Source organism: Rhinoderma darwinii, chromosome 5 (assembly GCF_050947455.1).
Source record: "Rhinoderma darwinii isolate aRhiDar2 chromosome 5, aRhiDar2.hap1, whole genome shotgun sequence".
Classification (NCBI taxonomy): domain Eukaryota; kingdom Metazoa; phylum Chordata; class Amphibia; order Anura; family Rhinodermatidae; genus Rhinoderma; species Rhinoderma darwinii.
The window spans coordinates 36,334,298-36,360,241 of NC_134691.1; the positions used below are offsets into that span (position 1 = coordinate 36,334,298).

The window sequence follows — 25,944 nt, forward strand, 5'->3', positions numbered from 1 at the left end:
CAATGACGATCACAAACAAAAGGTCTATTTTAGGGTAAAACTATGATATTACTAAAATAAAATAGCTGAAAAGTAAAAAAAGCGTAATGTTTTACTATTATTTTCAAACTTTAAGAATAAAAATTCTAAAATAGCAAAAAGGATGCGTATAAAAATAATAAAAAAAAGAAACCTGCATTGTCTATGGGAAAAAACATCGCAAAAATCACGTCGTTAGCCTAACAAATAAGAAAGTTCTAGCCATTTAACTAACGTGTGCTAAAAAGGGCTAAACGATGTCTGGTCCTGAAGGTTCAAAACAGCCCCGTCCTGAACTGGTTAAGTCAGGGAATGAGATTCACTGGTGACTACTCTGCTTTCTACATGGCAAAAAAATGTCACTATAAAACAGACGCTTATATCTCAGCTACATTAAGCGACTATGACACAGCAATTAAATGAAATCTTAATTCTCAGGTTCTCGACTTCGACAAAATGGCGGCGGTATCACGGACACTGGAAAAAGCAATATTTTCCTTCTAGCTTCAATAGAAGTCACATACGTCACTACGCCCTTACCGCGCCTTACTCCACTAGCCACGCCTCCGGGTGTCCCACTGTGTGTTTGCTTCTGTTTCCTGTTCGTTTAACAAAGTTTGGTGGCTTTTGAAACCCTCCTCTCCACGCCGGCAACCATGGCGGACTACGATCTCACCACTAAGATCGCGCATTTTCTGGACCGGCACCTGGTCTTCCCGCTTCTCGAGTTCTTATCCGTTAAAGAGGTAAAATGTTGTAATTGATCGTGAGGAAGACACGTCTGTGTTTTGGCTGCACGGGGCTGCGGCCTACGTACTGCTGTGTACAGTGCGGCCATGTGATGGACTGATACCGCCATATGTAGTGGCTGCTCCGGGCGGGAGAGCTGTGTACTGATAACGGCAGCGTTATATACGTATTATACGTCTCCTGTTACTATGCCGCAGTCATGGGTATTAAGTTCCATTCTCTGTAGTATTGTGTTGCAGTAAATCGTTGTCTTCATCAAAAAGTGTTAACATTTCATCAGACGTATCTTTAAACACTGAGTAACCACCTATATGGCCGCCATTACAGATTTATTCCGGTGTTTCCTCCTGTCCCATAAATTCGGAAGTGGACAATCCTTTTAATTGGGGACATGTTGGTTGTTACCCAGCTGACGCCATTTACCGTGAGAGGAAGGATTGAAAGACTTGTCTATCCCCCAGCCGCCATCTTTCCTACGTGAAACAGTGGAAGCGGAACGTTCCGGACGTGTACAGATGTTGCTAGGCAACAGTCTAATCAAATTTTTAGAGAATATCTCAGGAAATGCCATAAGCGTCTGATGGGTGCCCCTATCTGGAGAACAGTGGCCGCATCTACGTGGAGAATGGAGTTACGGAAACGCACTATAGAAATGAATGAAGACGCGGCCACCGTTCATTCTCCGCCCGGATGCAGTGGTCGGGGAGCCCTATGCTCTTGATGGCTGCGGGTCCCAACTCTGGCACCTACAACTATCAAATGTTCAGAGCATATCCATACAATACATCATAAATGTGTAAGCTGGCCATACACGTAATAAACCTCGTCAGACTATTTCATGTGTTTAGGGGTCTCATCCCACCACCACAACGTATCACCTATCTGGGGTTTAATCGTTGGTTCCATTGCTTGGACCCCCAATGATCAATAGAACAGGGGTCCCGAGTACCCTAAATAAAAAGAGGGCCGTGCGCGCGGCTGCTTCATTTGTTCTCTATGGGACTGCCAGAGATAGCCAAGTGCTGTACTCTTGATCGGTGGGATCCCCTGTGATCAAACACTTATCACCTATCCTGTGGATAGGTGGTAAGTTGTTGTGGTGGGATAGCCCCTTTAACTCTCCCCCACAGGAGATGGATCGGGCATGTCGGATTTAATCGTGCTGATCCTTTGCTCTCACGTGAGATAAGCCGCTGCCAGATAAGTCTGGTAGCCGCTTATTCCCCTCTACCCAAAAAATAAATGAAGTGCTCGGTCGGGAGCAATAGATGTTGGACAACCACTATCTAAATTGAATTCCTAACTAAGGCCCCATGCACACGACCGGGCCCGTAATCACTACTTGCGATTGCTGGCACGGCCGTGGGCAGCCGCCCGCATTTTCGGCCTGTGCTCCCATACAAAGTATGGGGGCACGGACCGTAAAAAGCAAAAGAGAGGACGTGTCCCATCTTTTGCGATACACTACAACGGCCCGGACACCTTTCCATAAATAAACGGGAAGGTGTCCGCGGACAATAGAAGTGAATGAGTCCGTAATTGCGGTTCGCAATTACGGGTGATTTTTATGGTAGTGTGCATGGGGCCTTAAAGAGGTTGTCCAGTTTGAGGGCAGGTCATCAGTATATAATCGGTGGGGGTACGACACCTGGACCCCGCGCTGATCAGCTGTTCTGGCTGCCTCCGGTACCGGAACTAAATGACTCCGTTCACAGTATAGCGGCGGTGCTGCAGTACTTCTACTCTTCACCCAGCACGGCTGCTATACAGTGTACAGAGCCTTCTGCTTCCGGCACCGACCACTGCATAACATCTGGCTGTCTCGTGGCACCGGAACAGCTGATCGGTGTAGGGTCCATGTGTCGGACCCCCACCGATCATTATATCAGAAGTGCTGGGAACGTGAGATCATCACCAACACTTACACTACTTCATTGTGCAGGAGAAGATTGCGCCATCACAAGTGCTGGAGTGTAACTGCATGTGTGAGGGACATACTTTTAAAGTTCTACATACGTGTGAGAAATAGTAATTGCTTTAACCTAGGGAGCTTGCACCAAAGGCCTCATGCACACTTTCATCACAGTTTTCGCGGCCGGTTTTCACGGATCCGTGTGTCCCTGCTTGGAACCGTGTGCTTCCCGTGTGTACTCCGTGTACACTTCCATGTTTCAGTTTCCGAGAGGAAACTGAAACCCGTTCACACTATGTACACGATATTGTGAGCGCCGCACATGCTATTCACTGTCCAGGGTGCTGAAAGAGTTACTGCCGATCAGTGCAGCCCCTTAACTCTTTCAGCACCCTGGACAGTGACTACCGCTGGACAGGGAATACCATGCGCGACGCTCACAATATCGATTAATGGTTAATTTAAAAAAACCTGCAAGAAAAAAAAGTTACTACTTACCCAGAACTCCCTGCTTCTTCCTCAAGTCCGGCCTCCTGAGATGACGTTTCAGACCATGTGACCAATCACAGGCTGCAGCGGTCACACGGACTGCCGCGTCATCCAGGGAGGTCGGACTGAATGTCAGAGGGACGCGTCACCAAGACAACGGCTGGGGTATATATGAACTTATTTTTCTTAATATCGCTGCGTTCCAGCACTGATCAGCAGCCTCTTCTCTCTATCAGTGCTGACAGAGAGAAGGGGCTGCCGATTAGTGCAGTATCTGTCTGTATGTGTACCTCTGGCCGCCCGGCCGGCCGTTGCTAGGCAACGGCTCCGTCACACACGGACGTCACATGGATGCCTTCTGTGTGCCTTCAGTTTTTCTGATGGCCCCATTAACTTGAAGGTCACGGAATCTCGGACCAAAGTAGGACATGCTCTACTTTTGTCGGAACGGAGCAACGGGACCGTCAAAAAAACTGAAGTCTGCATGGCCCCATTGAAACGAATGGGTCAGGGTGCTAGCCGTCAGAAAAATGGCTTACACCCTGAAGAAAAAGACTGAAGTGGGCATGAAGCCATATTCTTACGCATTTTGTGCATTCAGTTCATTTTTATACTATTTTCGACAGAAAACTCTGCAAATGACGCTTATAGGGGTGCAGTCACATGCGACAGATTATGTTGTCGACATTTTCTGGGAGCGAAAATCCGTACCGTTCATCTGATTGGGATAGTTTTCCTTTTTTTTTTTTTCTTGTAGTAGCTCCTGGCCATGCTGATGAAGTAGATGGTTGTGGTAGAGGTGCTGCTATAGGACTTAGTACATGTTATCTGTGCTTTATGCTTCGTTCTTACCTACCGTGTCCTTTATCTCCCCAGATTTACAATGAGAAAGAACTGCTACAAGGGAAGCTGGATCTACTTAGTGACACCAACATGGTGGACTTCGCCATGGATGTTTATAAAAACCTTCTACCTGACAAAGAGATCCCCCACTGTAAGTCTTCAGTTCTACACACTATTTCGGTCTTTCTGCGGTTGTTAGCGTAAAAAAGTTAATGAATAAACCCATATGGCTGCACGTTTACCCGCAACACGGACGTCTATTAAGAAGAAACTTGAAAACCGCGCCAAACAGCACGCCGCAGTTTCCAGGCTTATCAATGCCGCTTTGTTGGACCTAACCCTTAGATGTCGCATCAATTACGAGTGCGGAGTAGCTTTACAGAGGGAGGGGCCTAATAGTGGCCCCCAGGTTTGCCATGTACGAGGCCCTGTTCAGCTGTGACTAAGGCAGAGATTACTAAACTGCCTGGCGGCGTAACACTGACGTCATGATACATTGCAAAACAAAAGTAAAAAATAAGTTAAAACAAAAAAGTTTACAGGAAAATTCCAAGACACAAAAGCCCCAATTTTTTTTTTCCTTGCAAAATTCGTGAAAAAAATCCTCCAACCTGTAATAATCTCCCATGCCCAGAACGTGCAGAAATATAAATATGCCAGTGATGATATTATGTGGACATGCCTCGTCTCAGACTTCATGTACCTGAGGATCTCTGTTCGTCTCCTGTGTCCTCCTGGTTTTGGGTGATACTTTTATAACTTGGCTCTTTCTTCGTAGCTTTAAGGGAGAAGAGAACCACGGTTGTCGCACAACTGAAACAGCTTCAAGCAGAAACAGAGCCCATCGTGAAGATGTTTGAGGATCCTGAAACCACCCGACAGATGCAGTCCACTAGGTAGAAGTCATTCATGTAAATGTTATCGCCATTGTTGTAATGTGCGTTATTATATTCACTGGAATGAAGCTTTTCATGTCGCCCTCCATTAATAGCTAATATAATAACAGGATGTCATGTCTGATTGTAGGAGGGATAATACCGGAGTGTTATAGTATTCTGTCAAGTCTCTAGTAGGGCTGGGCAATTAGTCGTAAAAAAATAAAACGAAATTCAGCGCATACAGACAGAGGTCATCTTGCGCATTTCCGTTTTTTTAATTCCCCCCCGGTTTCAACTGTATATGTGTCCTCAGGATGCAGATACAGTTGAATGGAATGGTAGAGCAGGGAGCCGTAAGGTCACTGCTCTACCATTCACTATGTATCGCCAGCCGCTCACGGCTGATGTCACCGCACCTCTCTGCGCCGAACCACACAGACCGGAGGAGCAGAGGGATCTCCTCCACTCGTTGGAACGTGGTTAGGGGAGTATGTATTTTATTAGGCACTATTCGGGCTGTATGGGGGCATTATACTGTGTGGAGGGCAGTTATGGGGGCATTATACTGTGTGGAGGGCAGTTATGGGGGCATTATACTGTGGGGGGAGAGCTATGGGGCAATATACTGCAGGGGCTGGGGGTTTAATAATCGTTCATTAATTAAAAAGGCTGGATAGCATTCATGAAGAATGTGTAAGGCCCCATGCACACGAACATGTTTTTGCGGCCGCTATTCAATTCATTTCTATGGGCCCACACGCACGGCCGTGGTTTCCACGGTCCACGCATTGCCCGGGAGTCCGGACCGCAAAAAGGTACGACATCTCTTATTACGGAATAAATGTACCCAGACATGTGCATGGCACGTGATTTGCAGGCAGCCCGCGAATGACACTCTGCGGCCGTTCGAGCCGCAAATCACGGGTCATGTGCATGAGCCCTTAGGCTAGGTTTACACCACGTCTTTGCATCCTGCTGAAAGGTACTGGTTTTTTTTTTTTTTTTTGGCATATTTAGTATTAAATCAGGGTGAAACAGGACACACAAAGGATGCAGTTTCTTTTTTCTGTCTTGTTGGATCCTGTTTTTTGTGCAATAGAAGTCAATGGCAACAGAGCAGGAATCCTGTTGCCTCCTGTTTTAAAAGTACCTTTTTTTTTTTTTCTAATCCAAAGAAACCGTTCCTTACAAGAGGATGCAAAAAAAACGTATTGTGAACGGAGCCTTAAAATGGTTATCCGGGACTTTGTGAAATCAGGAGCAGAGCAGGGGTTGGCATAACAAACTAAACTAGCAGATCCTTACCCTCCCATTCACCGCTCCGATCCTAGAAGCTCCTGGAGCGGTCACATGTCGTGGCAGCCAATCTCTGTCCTCAGCGGTCACGTGATCAGCACATAACTGCTGCAGGGGCTTCTGGGGACTCAGCGCTGGAGTGGGGGCACTTCACGGCGTGAGTATCTTCTAGTCTATTATGTTATGTCATCCACTGCCCTCCTCCTGAGTTCCAGATAACCCCTTTAAACTTTCTTGATTCCATATTCCTGCATCATATGAGCGATCAGAGATCCCCACTCCAGCCCCTGTATAACACCGGTGTCAAACCACAATCCACATCAATATCTGCATCCTCGCTGCCAGTACGGATGTGGACATTGCATGAGATGGTGGTTTGACTCCCGGATTCACTTATTGTTCATTTAGTGTAGACTTTTGAGCCAACGCCAGAATTCGGTCATTAGGATGGAGAAGTAGAAGTTCAAAAATCTGCATCAAAATCTTCAAAAAACATGCGATGTGTGAATACAGACCTGACAATGGCGAAGCGTGCATCCTCAATATACACCCGTATAAACTCTAAACCCAACTTCTGTGAGGTGTTCTGCAAAACGAAAAGTTTTGAGGTTTGTTGTCTCTAAGGTGGGGGTGGGAGCGTGCGTTCTTAGAGACTTTATGTATGCAGTCAATCGCTTTATCATGGAAAGTGGATTTCTGTAATCATGGCTGCCGTAGGAGCGTTGTATTCAGTGGTTTCATAAGAGACTGTTTATGGACAAGCGTGTTAGTCAAATTCAACCATAGATTTCGTCCACTGGAGTGATTTACCTGTTCTGCAGGTTAGAAGCCTTTACATGTCTGTTTCAGGTTTATCCATTTTTCTGTCTATTATTACTGTAGACTTTGCTGTCGTACTTGCTGCTTTATAAATGTACGTTACACCTGTGGTTGGAGAATTGCAGTGAAGAGATTTGGTTAATATGATTTTTTGCTGTAAGGGTCCATAGACACGTATTTGCCATGAGTCCTGCCCGGCAGCAGGCGTAGTCCATGTGGAGGCAATTTTTGCTTTTGGATTCCATGCGAACCGATGAGTAAAATCTTTGCATAAAGATAGATGCCTATGGGGGGGAACAGTATAGACCCGCAGCAGACTACGGGGGGGCTTTCTTAAAGTCTGTGCAACAGGGATACATAATGAGGCTGAAGGCTTTAGGATAGAGGAACTTTTATTACTTGCATTCCTGGATTACCCACAATTCTGTTAACCCCTTAGTGACCACCAATACGCCTTTTCACGTTCGTCACTAAGGGGCCTTAGGCTAGGCTGACGCCTTTTCACGTTCGCCTAGTCTAAGTCCTGCACTGGTCTCCTGATGACAGCTGAGCTCCTGCTCCAACGCCCGCGCGGCCGTTTAACCCGTTAAATGCTGCTGTCAATAGCGACCGCGGCATTTAACTTTGTTTACAGAGGGAGTGCGCTCCCTCTGTCACCCATCGGCGGCCCGCGAATGCAATCGCGGGTCTCCGATGGGGTGTCATGGCAGCCGGGGGCTTGATAAAAGCCCCCAGGTCTGCCCTGGACATATGCCTGTTAGGACGCTGACAGGCAATAATGCTCTGGTATACGAAGTATACCAGAGCATTACAGCAGCGATCGGAAGATCGCACAGTAAAGTCCCCTAGTGGGACTAATGAAATAAATAATAAATGTGAAATAAAGATTAATAATAAAAATTTGAGTAAAAAAAAATCAATTTTTTTCCATAAAAAGTGGTTTTATTTAGTAAAAGTGTAAAAAATAAAAGTACACATATGTGGTATCGCCGCGACCGTAATGACTCCATTAATAAAGTTAATATGTAATTTAAACCGCAAGGTGAACACCGTAAAAAAAAATATGTAAAAAACCATGGCGAAATTGCAATTTTTTTCCATTGCCCCCAAAAAAGTCATAATAAAAATGAATCAATAAGTCCCATGTACCCCAAAACAGTACCATTCAAAACTACGTCTCGTCCCGCAGAAAACAAGCCCAAAAAATCACTACATTGATGGAAAAATAAAAAAATTACGGCTCTTGGAAAGCGACGATGCAAAAACAATTTTAGTTCAAAGGTGTTTTTAGTGTGCAAAAGTCGTAAAAAATAAGAAACCTCTACATATGTGGTATCGCCGTAATCGTACCGACCCATAGAATAAAGGTAACATGTTGTTTACGTCGCACAGTGAACGGCGTCAATTTAAAAACGCATAGAACAATGGCGGAATTTCAGTTTTTTTTTTAATCCCCCTCCCCCCAAAAAGAAGTTAAAAGTTAATAAAAAAATGATATGTACCCTAAAATGGTGCTATTAAAAAGTACAACTAATCCCGCAAAAAACAAGTCCTCGTACAGCTATGTAGACGAAAAAATAAAAAAGTTATAGCTCTTTGAATGCGACTATAGAAAAACGAATAAAATAGCTTGGTCATTAAGGCCTAAAATGGGCTGGTCACTAAGGGGTTAAAGCTGCCTTGAACGTTTACCATCCAGTCCACTCCACCTGCAGTGCTGATTAACCCTGTATTGTAGTAATCCTCTTCCAGGCAGTTCGTAGTCGCTGGTTTGTCCTCTTTAATGAGGATGAGGAAATTGTTCCTTCTGTGTAATTATCTCCCAACGTTTGTATTTCTGTAGTTACGATTATTAGAGGTTATAGGAGATTGTCTGCCTTTCATGGTCCAGAGCCTGCAGCGTTCAGCAGCTTAATAACACGGGGTGTTTCAGACATTGTGCCATGTGCAGACCACTTACACACTTTATGTGGCCTTTACCCCCTGGTCCTTACACCAATTAAAGGTTATATCTTCTCCGGGCGGTTGTTTTATCATTTTCTCAAGTATTAGACATAATGTTAGATCAAAACAACAAGGAAAAAGCAGCTACAGATCACCCCTTAAAAAGGGAGCGGTTACCAGAATCTTGCTGCCCTATTTAAGGACCGCGTATTACAGGGACCGGTCCACGCCACTATTAGTCCAAATGGTATAAAAAATATTATTCCGTTTGGCTAATAGAGCTTAAAGGGGTTTTCTCACAATTCACATTTATCGCCTGTCCACGGGATAAATTATAAATGTATGACCACCACTGGGACCACCACCGATCTCTAGAGCGGCGGTCCTGACCCATGTTCCTAGCTGCATAATCGCAGTAAGAAGGATTTGGAATAGAGCGGTGGTCGTGCTTTATGCGCTGCCGCTTCATTCAAAGTCTGTCTGCGCCGGCCCCATAGACATAGCGCACGTGAGCTGCCGCCACCGCGTGATCATGATCCCAGTGGTGATAGGCGATAGATGTTAATTGTGGGAAAACTTCTTGAACAAATAGCATAGTGAGCTTCGAGTTATGATTCTGCGGTGTTCATGAAGGGAGCGCCCCCACCCCTCTTACCATTAACTGAAAGATGCCTTGTATACATGCTAATTGGCGGCTGTCAGTCACTTGTGAGAGGCAGGGAGAGCTCTCCTCATAACTAGCGGACTGCTCTAATCTTTCTTAGGCTCTATTGGCTAAACGGCACGATTTCTTAAAATAAATGTTGTGCCATTTGCGCTTAGTAGGACGAACCGGTAATAAGCCCTCAAATAGGGCAGCGTTTTCTGGTAACGGGTCCACTTTAATAATCCTTTTTAATACTGCTGCTTGGGATCCTTCTCTATATTTACTAAATTGGTATTTGCTGTTTTTTTAACTCCTTAACGCCGAAGGACGGATATATCCGTCCTCAGCAGCTGCTAGTTCGCGCAGGAGGACGGATATATCCGTCCTGTGATGGCGCGGGTACTGTCACTGTACCCACGCTATCAGCGGCAGGAGCACGGCTGTTATACACAGCCTGGCTCCTGCTGCAACTGCCGGAATCGAAGCGTGCGCCGATTCCGGCAGTTTAACCCATTAAATGCCGCTGTCAATAGTGACAGCGGCATCTAATGTGTTTGACAGAGGGAGGGAGCTCCCTCTGTCACCCGATCGGCACCCCCGCAATCAAATCGCGGGTCGCCGTCGGGTTTCCATGACAGCCGGGAGTCTAACAAAGACCCCCAGGTCTGTCTTCAGCATCTGCCTGTTAGGCGATGCCGGAGGCACGTCCTAACAGGTTGCCAGTCAGTTTTACACTGACAGGCAATAATGCTTTGGTATACGAAGTATACGAAAGCATTATATATGCGATCAGCACATCGCATAGTAATAAAAGTTAATCAATATATTATAAGCATCTAAAAATGGTGCAAATACAAAATACATCTCGTCCCGCAAAAAACAAGCCCTTATACGGCGATGTCGACGAAATAAAAAAAAAGTTACGACTCTTGGAATGCGACCATGAAAAAACAAAAAATAATCCTTGGTCATTAATGTGCAAAATGGCCCGGTCATTAAGGGGTTAATTGGTGGTCGGGGGAAAAACAGAAAATGCATTGTAGCGTCCGAGGAGTTGTAAGATCATCTTAAGGCTATGTTCACACGGAGTATTTTGCAGGAGGAATATCTGCCTCAAAATTCTGTTTGGAAGTTTGAGGCAGATTTTCCTCTCCCTGCACGCCAATTTTCGCGCTGTTTTTCGCCCGCGACCATTGAGCGCCGCGGGCATAAAACACCGCGAAATACGCTTTCTCTGCCTCCCATTGAAGTCAATGGGAGGTCAGAGGCGTAAACGCCCGAAGATAGGGCATGTCGCTTCTTTTTCCCGCGAGGCAGTTTTACTTCTCGCGGGAAAAAGACGCTGACGCCTCCCATTGAAATCAATGGGAGGCATTTTAGGGCCGTTTTTGCCGAGTTTTGCGACGCGGTTTCCGCGTCAAAAAACTCGGCAAAATACTCAGTGTGAACATAGCCTAAGGGTCCTCCGATTCTAAAGATAAACATATTCCCTTATTCTATATTACTAACTGATTTGCCTTTCATTGATTTGCAGACCTCCTTCTATTAGGCAAGTCTCTCTAAAGGGGTTGTCACATCAGGATGTTATAAAGGGAGTCCCCTACTCGGGGTCCCCGCCAATGCGGAGAGAGCCACTAACAAACAGCGGTTCTAGCGAACTTGGTCCCTTCATGTATTACCTAGACCGTCATTCATTTGAATGGCTGCCATATAATACTACATATTCCTCTGCAGGCGACTTGGCCCAATTTTGTTTCTGGCAAAATCAACCGTTCACTGGGGGTCTCGGGGTCCAGCTCTCAATAAAGGAGCTGTTTGGGATGAGACAACCCTTCCCGTGCTATATAGTCTATCAGCGCTCCTTACGGGCAATTCGTCTGCCCATGTAAAAGGACCCTTGTGATCTATTACTGATGGGACTCATGGTGTCTTAATATAAAGCTTTGCTGCTGACACACAAGGACATGAGACTCTTCCCAGCCATGTCCCAAATATAATTTATCCGTCTTCCAGGTTTTGCTCAGTTTGGGTGCCGGGCCTGTAGAGAAGCAATTAGGTCTTTGGCGGTCGCTTTGATGTTCCGGGATGCCAGATACTGCCCCCACAGGAGGTCACGTGTATGTCCAGTAATGATTCTTTGTACTATTGCCAGAGCTTTTCCAGACCAGTAGTTGTAAGTCTAGTCATGGAAGGCTATATGTGGCCCCTGGGGTGACGGTTGGTCTTCTCTAGGTAATAACTGAACTGCTTCTAAGGGTATGTGCACACACACTAATTACGTCCGTAATTGACGGACGTATTTCGGCCGCAAGTACTGGACCGAACACAGTGCAGGGAGCCGGGCTCCTAGCATCATACTTATGTACGATGCTAGGAGTCCCTGCCTCGCTGCAGGACAACTGTCCCATACTGAAAACATGATTACAGTACGGGACAGTTGTCCAGCAGCGAGGCAGGGACTTCTAGCGTCGTACATAAATATGATGCTAGGAGCCCGGCTTCCTGCACTGTGTTCGGTCCGGGACTTGCGGCCGAAATACGTCCGTCAATTACGGACGTAATTAGTGTGTGCGCACATACCCTAATTCTGGGGATGTCTTCGTAGTGGAGGTCGACTCTCCGTGCTACTATGGCTGCACTATCGTGTACTGGAGGTTTAACGCTGAGACTTAATGACTGTAAAGTGATGTCACTGCAATGTATTATAAAATGCAAGTCATCCCGCTCTGCTCCGAGGCATCTAACGCTCCTTGAGAACCGTAAGAGCTGCTGGATTTTTACCTTGTAAAGTTTGCTAATGAGATTGTAGGCTTTTAGTGAGCACTAAAGTTAATTAGGGATGGCGGGAAATCCCAGGTGAATAGACCGAAAGGAATTCACAAGTTGGCTCTGGACTCCTGGTTCTGAGAAGGTGATGGAGACCATGTGACCAGACAAAAGCCGTCCAGCTGTCCGCAGGGTGTTACCGCAAATAAAGTTGTGTTATTAGAACTTGGCATTTAGCATATGTCGTACTGTCGTAGAATTTTGTCCCACTTGAATTTTGCAAAACCGTTACAAATTTGCAAAAATCGCAACAAAAGAAACCTGATTTGTCCGCACTGTGTGAATAAAACCCTAAGAGTGGTTGAAGTTTTTGAACCACTATTTCAAGTCGATTTCTTCTAGTGGCTTCGACATGGACTCAGATGGTCCACAATAGCTTAGACTCCTCTGTCATTTAGGGCCAGTGATGATTCTTGGCATCTGCAGCTCTGTAAGGGTATGTTCACACACACTAATTACGGACGTAATTCGGGCGTTTTTGCCCCGAATTACGTCCGAAAAATGCGCCTCGATAGCGTTGACAAACATCTGCCCATTGAAAGCAATGGGCTGACGTTTGTCTGTTCACACGAGGCGTATATTTACGCGCCGCAATCAAATGACGGCGCGTAAATAGACGCCCGCGCCAAAGAAGTGACCTGTCACTTCTTGGGGCGTATTTGGAGCCGTTATTGATTGACTCCAATGAAAAGCAGCGCCAATTACGTCCGTAATGGACGCGGCATGCAAGCGCCTGCACATGCCGTTACGGCTGAAATTACGGGGATGTTTTCTCCTGAAAACATCCCCGTAATTTCAGCCGTTACGGACGCTGCCGTGTGAACATACCCTTATTGTTTCTTCCGTTGAGACCATGGCCCACATTCAGGCTGTGTACAAATGCGCTGTGAAGGATCCGTCGCAGGATGAACACCAGTGATGCCCGACTGACACCAATTGGTTTTGTCGCATTCCGCCAAGTAGATGTGCGTCGTTTTGAAGGAAAAAAATAGATCTGTATGCAGCGCTGTTTTTTTCGTCAAAAGCGATGGAGCTTCCAAAACAGATGTGAACAGAGTCTTATCAATGTATTTGCATTTTTTTTTTTGTGCGCGCATTTTTCTTCAATATGGTGTTTTGTCTTCAGTGTGACATTTTAATAAGTTGACTAGAACTTAAAAGCTATTTGTGCCATACACCTACAGTTGTAAAGGTTTGTGGGCACGATTTACTGCATGGCCAGGATTTCTTTTAAAAAGTCGCCAGTAACAGAGTTGCATCGCGACTCCACACAGGCCATAACATAGAAAAAGTGGCGTATGTAGTGACAGATTTGATATAGGGAGCATGCTGTCCTAAATCGGTCACCGCATACGTCAGTAAATTGCACCTTTTAATACATGTGGGAGGGCTGTGTGATCGAAGTAATTCACCCTCAAGGAGTATTTAAACTAGGGCTGAGGAGGGAGGTCAATGTAGAAAAAAAAGGGGTAGCCAGGTTAGAGAGGGGTCAGACTATATTGGTGGGGGGAGAAACAGAATGTGGGGAGAGGACTAGACAACAAGATAAGGAGATCCTTTCGTTACAAAACATCAGTGTAAATAAAAAGGCCCAAATAATGTCAAATCACATTTCTGATAATAAAAGTGAAAAACTGACAGGCAAGTTAAAGTGTATGTTCACAAATGCCAGAAGTCTAGCAAGCAAAATGGGGGAGCTGGAGGCCTTGATACTGGAAGAAAATATAGATATAGTTGGTGTTGCTGAAACATGGCTGGACTCTTCACATGACTGGGCTGTAAATCTACAGGGTTTTACACTGTTTCGGAAAGACAGGACAAATAGGAAAGGCGGTGGTTTATGTCTGTATGTGAGAAGTGATATGAAGGCAGTGGTGTATGTCTGTATGTGAGAAGTGATATGAAGGCGAGTGTGAAAGAGACAATAGTGGGTGAATACTGTGAGGAGGTTGAAACCTTGTGGGTGGAACTAGAAAGGGAGGTAAACACTGAAAAAATTACTTTTGGTGTAATCTATAGACCCCCCAATATAACTGAGGAGATGGAAGGTCAGCTATATAAACAGATGGAGCGGGCTGCACAGGCGGGTACTGTAGTGATAATGGGAGATTTTAATTATCGGGATATTAATTGGCGTCATGGTTCGGCTTCAACTGCAAAGGGGAGACATTTCCTCAACCTGTTGCAGGAAAATTTTATGGGCCAGTTTGTGGAAGACCCGACTAGTGGTGAAGCTCTGTTGGATCTGGTCATTTCTAATAATGCAGATCTTGTTGGGAACGTTAATGTTCGTGAAAACCTCGGTAACAGTGATCATAATATAGTTATATTTTACCTATACTGTAAAAAACAAACACAGGCTGGGAGGGCAAAAACACTTAATTTTAAGAAGGCCAATTTCCCCAGGATGAGGGCTGCAATTCAGGATATGGACTGGGAAGAACTAATGTCAAATAATGGGCCAAATGATAAATGGGAGATTTTCAAATCTACTTATAGTGCAAAATTTATTCCTATAGGTAACAAGTATAAACGACTCAAATTAAATCCCACATGGCTTACACCTTCTGTGAAAGGGGCAATACATGACAAAAAAAGGGCATTTAAAAAGTACAAATCTGAGGGTACAGCTGTAGCCTTTGTAAAATATAAAGAGCTTAATAAAATCTGTAAAAATGTAATAAAATTAGCAAAAATACAAAATGAAAGGCAGGTGGCCAAGAATGGTAAAACAAATCCTAAAAAATTCTTCAAGTATATAAATGCTAAAAAGCCACGGTCTGAACATGTCGGACCCCTATATAATGGTAATGTGGAGTTGGGCACAGGGGATCAAGAGAAGGCAGAGTTACTAAATGGGATCTTTAGCTCTGTATATACAACTGAAGAAGGAGCAGCTGATGTAGCCGGTGCCAGTGCTGTTAATATATCAGTTGATATACTGAATTGGATGAATGTAGAGATGGTCCAAGCTAAATTAAATAAAATAAATGTACACAAGGCCCCGGGACCAGATGGGTTACACCCTAGAGTTCTTAAAGAGCTTAGTTCAATTATTTCTGTCCCCCTTTTCATAATATTTAGAGAGTCTCTAGTGACTGGTATAGTGCCAAGGGACTGGCGCAGGGCAAATGTGGTGCCTATTTTCAAAAAGTGCTCTAGGTCTTCGCCGGGTAATTATAGACCAGTAAGCTTAACATCCATTGTGGGGAAAATGTTTGAGGGACTATTGAGGGACTATATACAGGATTATGTGACAATAAATAGCATTATAAGTGACAGCCAGCACGGTTTTACTAAGGACAGAAGTTGTCAAACTAACCTAATCTGTTTTTATGAAGAGGTGAGAAGAAGCCTAGACAGAGGGGTCGCTGTGGATTTAGTGTTTTTGGACTTTGCAAAGGCATTTGACACTGTCCCTTATAGACGCCTAATGGGTAAATTAAGGACTATAGGTTTAGAAAATATAGTTTGTAATTGGATTGAGAATTGGCTCAAGGACCGTATCCAGAGAGTTGTGGTCAATGATTCCTACTCTGAATGGTCACCGGTTATAAGTGGTGTACCCCAGGGTTCAGTGCTGGGACCACTATTATTCAACTTATTTATTAATGATATAGAGGATGGGATTAATAGCACTATTTCTATTTTTGCAGATGACACCAAGCTATGTAATATAGTTCAGTCTATGGAAGATGTTCATGAATTGCAGGCAGATTTAAACAAACTAAGTGTTTGGGCGTCCACTTGGCAGATGAAGTTTAATGTAGATAAATGTAAAGTTATGCACCTGGGTACGAACAACCTGCATGCATCATATGTCCTAGGGTAGGGAGAGCTACACTGGGGGAGTCACTTGTTGAGAAGGATCTGGGTGTACTTGTAGATCATAAACTCAATAACAGCATGCAGTGTCAATCAGCTGCTTCAAAGGCCAGCAAGATATTGTCGTGTATTAAAAGAGGCATGGACTCGCGGGACAGGGATGTAATATTGCCACTTTACAAAGCATTAGTGAGGCCTCATCTAGAATATGCAGTTCAGTTCTGGGCTCCAGTTCATAGAAAGTATGAAAAATACAAAGAAGAGCAACGAAGCTAATAAGGGGCATGGAGAATCTACGTTATAAGGAAAGATTAAAAGAATTAAACCTATTTAGCCTTGAAAAAGGACGACTAAGGGGGGACATGATTAACTTATATAAATATATGAATGGCACATACAAAAAATATGGTGAAATAATGTTCAATGTAAAACCCCCTTAAAAAACAAGGGGGCACTCCCTCCGTCTGGAGAAAAAAAGGTTCAACCTGCAGAGGCGACAAGTCTTCTTTACTGTGAGAACTGTGAATCTATGGAATAGTCACCGCAGGAGCCGTCACAGCAGGGACAGTAGATGCTGCAAAAAAGGGTTAGATAATTTCCTAGAACAAAAAAGTATTAGCTTCTATGTGTAGAAATTTTTCCTTCCCTTTTCCCATCCCTGGGTTGAACTTGATGGACATGTGTCTTTTTTCAGCCGTACTAACTATGTAACTATGTAACTATGTAACTATGTAACTATGTAACTATGTAACTATGTAACTATGTAACGATTCTCACAATTCAGTTTTTTAATAGAATCATTGAATCAATTCTTTAGTGACGATCGCATTCCCCCCCCATGTAGATCGCACCACCCCCACCCCCATGCGATCTACATGGGGTGCTATCTGCAAGGGAGGTGTGCTGCGATGTACATGAGGGTGGGGTGCTATCTGCAAGGGGGTGTCGCACTATATGTGGGCACTGTGGCACTATATTGGGTGGCACTGTGTGGGCAATGGCACTATGTGTGGCCACTGTGGCACCATGTGGGCAATATCTACAGGGACTTTGCGGCTCAGGGGATTGGGACAAAAAAAATGGATGAAAACTTGGAGACACTGATGCAAAATGGACATGAAAAACTGACAATCCATCCGTTTTTTTTCTTTTTCCCACGGTCGTGTGACTGCAGCCTAAATGTCTATGCTGCCAGGAGTCCCGTCCACGTGTACCGTGATCAGACCGTTTTTTATGGTCCAATGACGGTCGTGTGAATCCGGCCCTCATGTCATTAATTTAAAACCCCATCTTGGGGCCGGTTCTGCACAGGGTCCTTCTCAGACACTATAATGTAATCTCACCCCAGAGTGGCGTTATCTGCCCGGCCCTGCTGCAATTTACACTGCTCTCACCTGCAATATCAGAGCCCGGCTGAGGTGGTGACGGGCAGAGGGGGATGGTAGTGCACGCAGCGCATCATTGACTATAGATTCTGTTAACCTGTTCTCTGTCGGGGAACACAAGTTATAATCAATTAGATGTTTTTCTAACTGTGTTTCTGATAAAGTATTTGCAGAGGTTAAAAATTGTGAAGTTACAAACAATTATAATAGTAATATATGTTCAAAACTTATATAAAGAAAATATGAAATTATTATTTATTATTAAATTATCTTTTGGTATTACTGTTTGTTTATTTAAAATATAAGAAATATAAAATATTTCTAAATATAAGAAAATCGGGATTCCAATCGAGAATCGCCCTCAGGGTATGTTCACACGGCAGCGTCCGTAACGGCCGAAATTACAGGGCTGTTTTCAGGAGAAAACAGCCCCGTTATTTCAGCCGTAACGGCATGTGCAGGCGCTTGAACGCCGCGTCCATTACGGACGTAACTGGAGCTGGTTTTCCATGGAGTCCATGGAAACCGCCTCCATTTACGTCTGAAGAAGTGACATGACACTTCTTTGACGCGGGCGTCTTTTTTACGCCCCGCCTTTTGACAGCGGGGCGTAAAAAAAATGACCGTCTGAACAGAACATCGTAAGACCCATTCTAATGAATGGGCAGATGTTTGCCAACGCTATTGAGGCGCATTTTCGGACGTAATTCGGGGCTAAAACGCCCAAATTACGTCCGTAAATAGTGTGTGTGAACATACCCAAAGTGTTGAAAAAAAAAACCCTGGCGTTTCTGTAGTCCTATGGAGAAGCCTATGGGAAAAACACGAATCACCACAAAAACGCCACAAACCAAAGCTTCGTCATTTGTAGTGCAGTTTATATTTTACTATAAAGGTTAATGTAACATCTGGCTGCTCTATAAAAAAAAAACAGCCAACAACGCTGTGTGTGAATCCAGTCTAAGGGCCAGTTCAGACTCAGTTTTTTTACACTTTTTTTTTAACGCGGAAACTGCGGCCAAAAACTGACAAACTCCTCCTATTGATTTCAATGGGAGGCGGAGGCGTTTTTTTTTCCCGTGAGCGGAAAAACCATCTCGCGGGAAAAAGGGACATGCCCTATCTTTGGGCGTTTACGCTTCTGACCTCCGTTTGACATCAATGGGAGGCAGAAGAAGCGTATTAACCCCTTAGTGACCACCAATACTTTTCACGTTGGTCACTAAGGGGCCTTAGGCTAGGCTGACGCCTTTTCACGTGAGCCTAGTCTAAGTCCTGCACGGGTGTCCCGTGCAGGCAGGAGCCACTGCTCTGCTGTCTGATGACCGCTGAGCTCCTGCTCCAACGCCCGCGATCGAAGTTTACTTCGATCGCAGCCGTTTAACCTGTTAAATGCTGCCGTCAATAGCGACCGCGGCATTTAACTTGTTTACAGAGGGAGTGAGCTCCCTCTGTCACCCATCAGCGGCCCGCGAATGCAATCGCGGGTCTCCGATGGGTTCTCATGGCAGCCGGGGGCTTGATGAAAGCCCCCCAGGTCTGCCCTGGAGATATGCCTGTTAGGACACGCCGGAGGCACGTCCTAACAGATTGCCTGTCAGATTTACACTGACAGGCAATAATGCTCTGGTATACGAAGTATACAAAAGCATTATAGCAGCGATCTGAAGATCACACAGTAAAGTCCCCTAGTGGGACTAGTGCAATAAATAATAAATGTGAAATAAAGATTATTAATACAAATTACAGTAAAAAAATAAATAAAACCATTTCCCATAAAAAGTGGTTTTATTTAGTAAAAGTGTAAAAAAATCAATAAAAGTACACATATGTGGTATCGCCGCGACCGTAATGACTCCATTAATAAAGTTAATATGTAATTTAAACCGCAAGGTGAACACCGTAAAAAAAAAACGCAAAAAACAATTGCGAAATTGTAATTTTTTTCCATTACCCCCCAAAAAAGTCATAATAAAAATGAATCAATAAGTCCCATGTACCCCAAAACAGTACCAATCAAAACTACGTCTCGTCCCGCAGAAAACAAGCCCAAAAAAATCACTACATTGATGAAAAATAAAAGTTACGGCTCTTTGAAAGTAACGATGCAAAAACAAATAATTTTAGTTCAAAAGTGTTTTTATTGTGCAAAAGTCGTAAAACATAAAAAACCTCTACATATGTGGTATCGCCGTAATCGTACCGACCCTTAGAATAAAGGTAACATGTTATTTACGTCGCATAGTGAACTGCGTCAATTTAAAAACGCATAGAACAATGGTGGAATATCAGTTTTTTTTAATTATCCCCCCCCCCCCCAAAAAAGTTAAAAGTTAATAAAAAAATTATGTACCCTAAAATGGTGCTATTAAAAAGTACAACTAATCCCGCAAAAAACAAGTCCTCATACAGCTATGTAGACGAAAAAATAAAAAAGTTATAGGTCTTTGAATGCGATTATAGAAAAACGAATAAAATAGCTTTGTCATTCGGGCCTAAAATGGGCGTTTTTTGCCTGCGGCGCTCAATGGCGAAAGTCGGGGTGCAGGCAGAGAATAGAGAACGTGCAAAAAAACTCCATGTAAACCCAGCCTAAGAGACCCGGTAGCTCCCCTGACATGTCAGTTTTAGTAAATACTAAAAAAAAAACTGCTCCAGAATGAATTTTCTGAGGAATGTGTGTTGTGCTGTTCCTCTGTTACACCTCCTGGAAATGTATGCATACATTACCAATCTACCTATCCTCAGAACCTTCTCAGAATTTCACATCCAAAAATCTTTGCACAACGTTGAGCTCTTTTGGTGGTTACCAGATGAGGGACTTGTATGACCACTTTTTCCTGAAAGTGACTTCTGTGCCTGACTACACGGCCATGTTTTTTGTTTTTTCTGACAGGGACGGGAGGATGCTTTTTGATCACCTTGCTGAAAAACACGGGGTAAGGAATTCATCTTTGCATATTGCTGAACCAATTACAGCAAGTGTATCAGTTTTGTTTTTCGTGTTTTGTTTTTTTTTTCATTATCATTATTTTTCTTTCTTTTTATTTAAAGTAATCATTGACGTCCAGTAAAATAATTCCGTATTTTCCTTCCAGTTCAGACAGGAGTACCTGGACACGCTATACAGATACGCCAAGTTCCAGTATGAGTGTGGTAACTACTCGGGAGCAGCGGAGTACTTGTACTTCTTCAGGGTGCTGGTGAGTCTTCATGTATTTTTGGAGGTTTTTGTATTGACCTTACATTCAGCAGTCGCTGGTTCTTCGGATTGTGTATAATTTATTACAGTGAATATTTGGGTTGAGTCTCCAATGTTGCCAGTTCTGTATTACAGACTATTAAAAGGGTATCCTAAATCTAGAATATGCAATAAATGACTGATTGGGGGACGAGGACTGCTGGACCCTTCCATTATCACTAGAACGTATGTCCCCCGTCCCCCCTTTACACATCCAATCAGACCGTAGACTGGAGAGTTGTCCGCTCCTGCGCTCTGTATCACATTGTATGGGAGATATAGGGACAGCAGAGCGCGATCTGTTTCCCATAGACTATAATGCAGAGGGTCTTCGCAGTCCACTCTTCAGTCCTCTCCGCTCTGCTCCGACAGGCGACCTCTGTTCAAGTGATGAATAAATGAATGATCCCCTGAGACATTGTTGTATTTTAAATGTTCTCTTGGTTGTAGGACGGCAGATAATTTTTTTTTATATTTTTTTTTGTAGCTCGCAGTTATCAAAAATGGAAACTGCATAGGTCTTCAAGGAATTCAACTTTGGTATTCTAGATATCCATTACAAATTAAGGGAGTCTTAATTTGAATTTCTTTACTATATGGCCAAAAGTATTCAATTCGGTGTTTGTTGCACCTATTGCAAACCGGTGCATAAAATCAAGCACACAGCCACGCAGTCTCTATAGACCAACATTGGTGGTAGTAGTAGGAGTTGTACTGGAGAGCTCAGTGATTTTCTGCACAGGGCGCATAAAGAGTTCTAATCTGCCTCTGGAAGTGACATCGGCACAAGAACTGGGCATCGGGCGCTTCATGGCTTGGGTTTCCATGGTCGCTGCACACAAGCCTTACATCACATGCACAATGCCAAGCGTTGACTGGAGTGGAGTAAAGCACGCCGGCAGTGGAAACGTGGTCGCTGGAGCGATGATTCATGGCTCACTATCTGGCGGTCCCATGGTGAAATCTGTTTTCGCCATACAAAGACATTTTACACAATTGTAACTTACAACTTTGTGGGAACACTTTGGAAAAGGATCTTTCCTGTTCCAGCATGACTGTGCCCCAGTGCACAAAGTCATCTCCATAAAGACATGGTGTGGGGTGAGTTTAGTTTAGAGGAACTGACCCCAACCCCATCCAACACCTTTGGGGTGAACTAGAATAGAGACTGTCAGTCAGGCCCGCTCCTCCAGCATCCGTGTCCGACCTCACATATGCTCTTCATCCGTGTCCGACCTCACATATGCTCTTCATCCGTGTCCGACCTCACATATGCTCTTCATCCGTGTCCGACCTCACATATGCTCTTCTGGCTGAATGGGCACAAATTCTTAGACACACGCCAAAATCTTGTGCAAATTCTTCCCATAAAGGATAGTTGCAAAAAGGGCCCAACTCCATATTCCCACCCATAGTTTTGGAATGGGATGTCCATTAAGCTCATAAAGGTGTGTTGGTCAGGTGTCCACATACTTTTGGCTATACAACGTATATCGCTCTACTTCTGGTGTTCAGACTATAATTTAGCTATATTAAGTTACTGGCCTAGTTTGATGAATGTGATTTCTGTCCGGTGTTGGTTTTTCCGATCTCCACACTTGTACGTGGATATATTGGACAAGTCCAGCTAGTTTTTCAGCTGTAGTTGAGCAGATGGTTTCTTTTAGACTCCTGGTGTACATAGTAAGGTGAAACTGGACGGTGTCATGTCCGTGACCTCAGTCATTTATATTTTGGTAATAAATATCCTGGGTTTTTACCAGACATATGGACGCTGGGCATTACAGACATGTAAGGGTTAATGGGAACCTTGTATTGAAGCTTTAGGTTTGGTTTTTTTTTAAGTCAATTTTGTTATTTTCAGATATATTTCATATATATTACCAAGTTTCAATTTAACCATCCACGTGTCTCCGCCCCTTCCCTCCAAAATTGGGAACCCTCCCAGCCATGCAGGCAGAGATGGACCATGCTTTTTAGGGGTCTGGTAGAGGTTCAGGCTCACTTTTTCGGACACCTGAGAGGTATTTAGTATGTGCTCCTTTCAGACTAGTTTGCAATTGCGCTGGTGATGGATCCCAAGGTGTGATGTAGAGATGTCAATGTTAAAGTATTCCCAGAATTCGCATTTATCACCTATCCACAGGACTTGCCCCTTTTGTTCTTCTTTACTGCAAGACCGCAGTGAGGAAAACTTTTAAGTAAAACGGAGGATGAGCGTGCGCGGTTCAGTTCCATCTATACAGCTTTTTCTGTCAGTCCCATAGACAAGGGCGCAGTCTTGCCCTTTGCTCCATTCAAGCTGCTTCTCACTGTGTGGGGGTTACGGAGGAGAGGGGTGGTGTGCCAATATCGGGAGTGGATCCTAAACACAGAAAAAATATATTGGAAATATTTAAAGGGGTTTTCCCATCAGTCATTTATGACCTATCCACAAGATATGACATACATGTCAGATAGATGCGGGTCCCACCTCTGGGACCCGCGCCTATCTCTAAAACGGGGGGCCCCTAAACCCTGTTCTACCTTTTTCTGCCTCACGGCCACTTCCTGGCTATATGGTCTAGAGTTACGAAAACAGCGTAGCATGCAAGATACACTACCATTCAGTTCTATGAAACTTATGGAAACCGCATATCTCGGCGAGCTGCGCTGTTTCCTAAGTCCTGGTCAGAATTCGCCTGCTTCTGCTGCAACACAGCGGGGTTTAGGGGGCCCCGTTCTAGAGATATGTGTAGGACCCGCACCTATCTGACATTTGACATATCCTGTGGATATGTCACAAATGTCTCTGATGGGAAAACCCCTTTAATCCTGATTTTTAGCGTAAAAAAAAGCCACACAAAAACGGATGCAAAATACTGATCAACGAAGTGTGCATAAGACTTTACCCTGGGTTTCCGGCGGCGGCCGCTCTCGGAGTACGGGGGAAGTTCTGTGTAGAACAGGTGGACGACATCAGCGATTGTAATCTAAATCTCCAGCAGAAAATTCAAATGTAGAAAAGCAGACTGGCAAATTGAAGGTAATCGTCAGTAATGTCCCGCGGCGGCCCGGCCTCCTCTTATCAGCCACTTCCATCTGCCTCTTCTGGAATATTACTACGGATTTAAGAGCGTAAGAGTCATTTACTTGGGAAATGTAAACAGCTTAAATGAGGTTAATAAAACCAGAGCCGCGGTTTCATTACAAGCCCCTGAAAAGATCTGCTTATTCATATCATTTGTTAATGCTGGGAGTGAATTTTGAGAATGAAGATTTAATGTCTTGTTGGAGGCTCAGCACAGTCCATTTATTGTTGCTGGCCAGCGACTGAATGTGCCATTCCCCCAGCAAATGGAAACTTCAGGTAACCCCTGTAAAAATCCAGATATTGAAACTATTCTACCATATCCTCGCCTGAAAGGTTAGTCTGCCGAGCCAACTGTAATGACATGGAGCCGGGCCAAAGAGCTCACATGAACCTTAGCCTTAAAAAAAAGGAAACCAGCACCAAAATATACAGCAAAAGCCCCGTAAACTGCCTGCTAATGTGGACAGGGGTTTAATCGGGTTGCTCCGTATAATCCCCCATTCATAGATGCAGTGACCTTCTTCTTTTAGCAAGACCTTTTTCATGTAAATTCACATTTTTTCTTAATTGTCCCACGTTTTCCTGCACTTCTCATTTTATGTCGTTTTGTATATCCTGAGCTACCTCATCACTAATAAAATATCTGGAGTGAAGGTTGTTAAACAGGTAAAAAAAAGACTAACTCTAGATAAGTTTGTGTCGTTAAGGACTGCAGGGCTGTCTTGTTATAATGCAAGTTATGCATTGAAATCCTAAAGTGCGCCCTATTACAGATCTGCTTAACCCCTTAACGACCAAGGACGAAAATGTACGTCCTGTTCGGCTGCTAGTTCCCGCACCAGGACGTACATTTTCGTCCGCATTTCAAACTGTCACTCTGTGTAAACACAGAGTGACAGATCCGCGCTGACAGTTGTCCCCGACAGCTGAGACATCAGTCTCGCCGGACAGCGGACCATCGCCGCTGATTTCGGCAGTTAACCCCTTAAGTGCGGCGACGGATTGCCGTCGCCGCATTTAAGTGGTTTGAAGCACATCAGCAGCCCCCACGAAGTGATCGTGGGGGCTACCGATGCTTGTCACGGCAATCGGAGGTCAGATAATGACCTCCGGGTTGCCATGCACGGAAGCCTCGGAGGAACAACCTCCTTCCGTTCCTCCTCTGCTTCCTGTCAGTGTGAAAGTCACGTCACAATGACAGTTAGAGTACATTACACTACGTGTGTAGTGTAATGTACTCTAGCAGCGATCAAAGCTGCAAGACTAAGTGTCCCCTAGTGGGACAAGTTAAAAAAGTAAAAAAAAGTAATAATGTTTTCAAAAAAGTGTAAAAATAAAAGTTATAAGTTCTATAAACACTAAATGCTTTTTTTCCTATAATAAGACTTTTATTATAGAAAAAAAATGAACACGTTAAAAAAGTACACATATTTGGTATCACCGCGTTCGTAACGAACCCAACTATAAAACTATAATGTTATTTTTCCCGCACGATGAACACCCCAAAAAAAATCAATAAAAAACTACGACAGAATCGCAATTTTTTTGGTCACCACCGCTCCCTAAATAAAGAATAAAAAGTGATCAAAAAGTCGCATGTACCCGAAAATAGTACCAATAAAAACTTCTATCCGTCCCGCAAAAAACAAGCCCTTACACAGCTTTTTTGACTAAAAAATTAAAAAATTATGGCTCTCAGAATATGGTGACACAGATTTTTTTTTTTATAAATAAAATCATTTTATTGCGCAAACGCTAAAAAAAAGGACCAAACCTATATACATATGGTATCGCCGTAATCGTACCAACCCGCAGAATAAATTAAAAATGTCATTTATTGCGTACGGTGTCAGAATTCCTGTTTTTTGCTCAGGATTGCAAAAAAATTTAATAAAAAGTGATCAAAAAAAATCGCATGTACCCCAAAATGGTACCAATGAAAACTACAGATTGTCCCGCAACAAATAAGTCATCGCACAGCTCTATTGATGGAAAAATA

At 44.0% G+C, this 25,944-nt stretch overlaps 1 protein-coding gene across 1 annotated transcript in view; it reads left to right on the forward strand.

Annotated features, from left to right (window-relative positions):
• The first annotated feature begins 597 nt into the window (after positions 1-597).
• The window catches only part of EIF3E (eukaryotic translation initiation factor 3 subunit E), a 56,061-nt gene continuing 30,714 nt past the window's right edge, over positions 598-25,944 (forward strand). Inside the window, exons 1-5 of the mRNA XM_075825828.1 lie at positions 598-764; positions 4,046-4,163; positions 4,791-4,908; positions 20,528-20,570; positions 20,730-20,834. Of these exons, the coding sequence (XP_075681943.1) occupies positions 675-764; positions 4,046-4,163; positions 4,791-4,908; positions 20,528-20,570; positions 20,730-20,834 (474 nt within the window). The 5' untranslated portion in view covers positions 598-674. The remainder of the gene's footprint in view (positions 765-4,045; positions 4,164-4,790; positions 4,909-20,527; positions 20,571-20,729; positions 20,835-25,944) is intronic.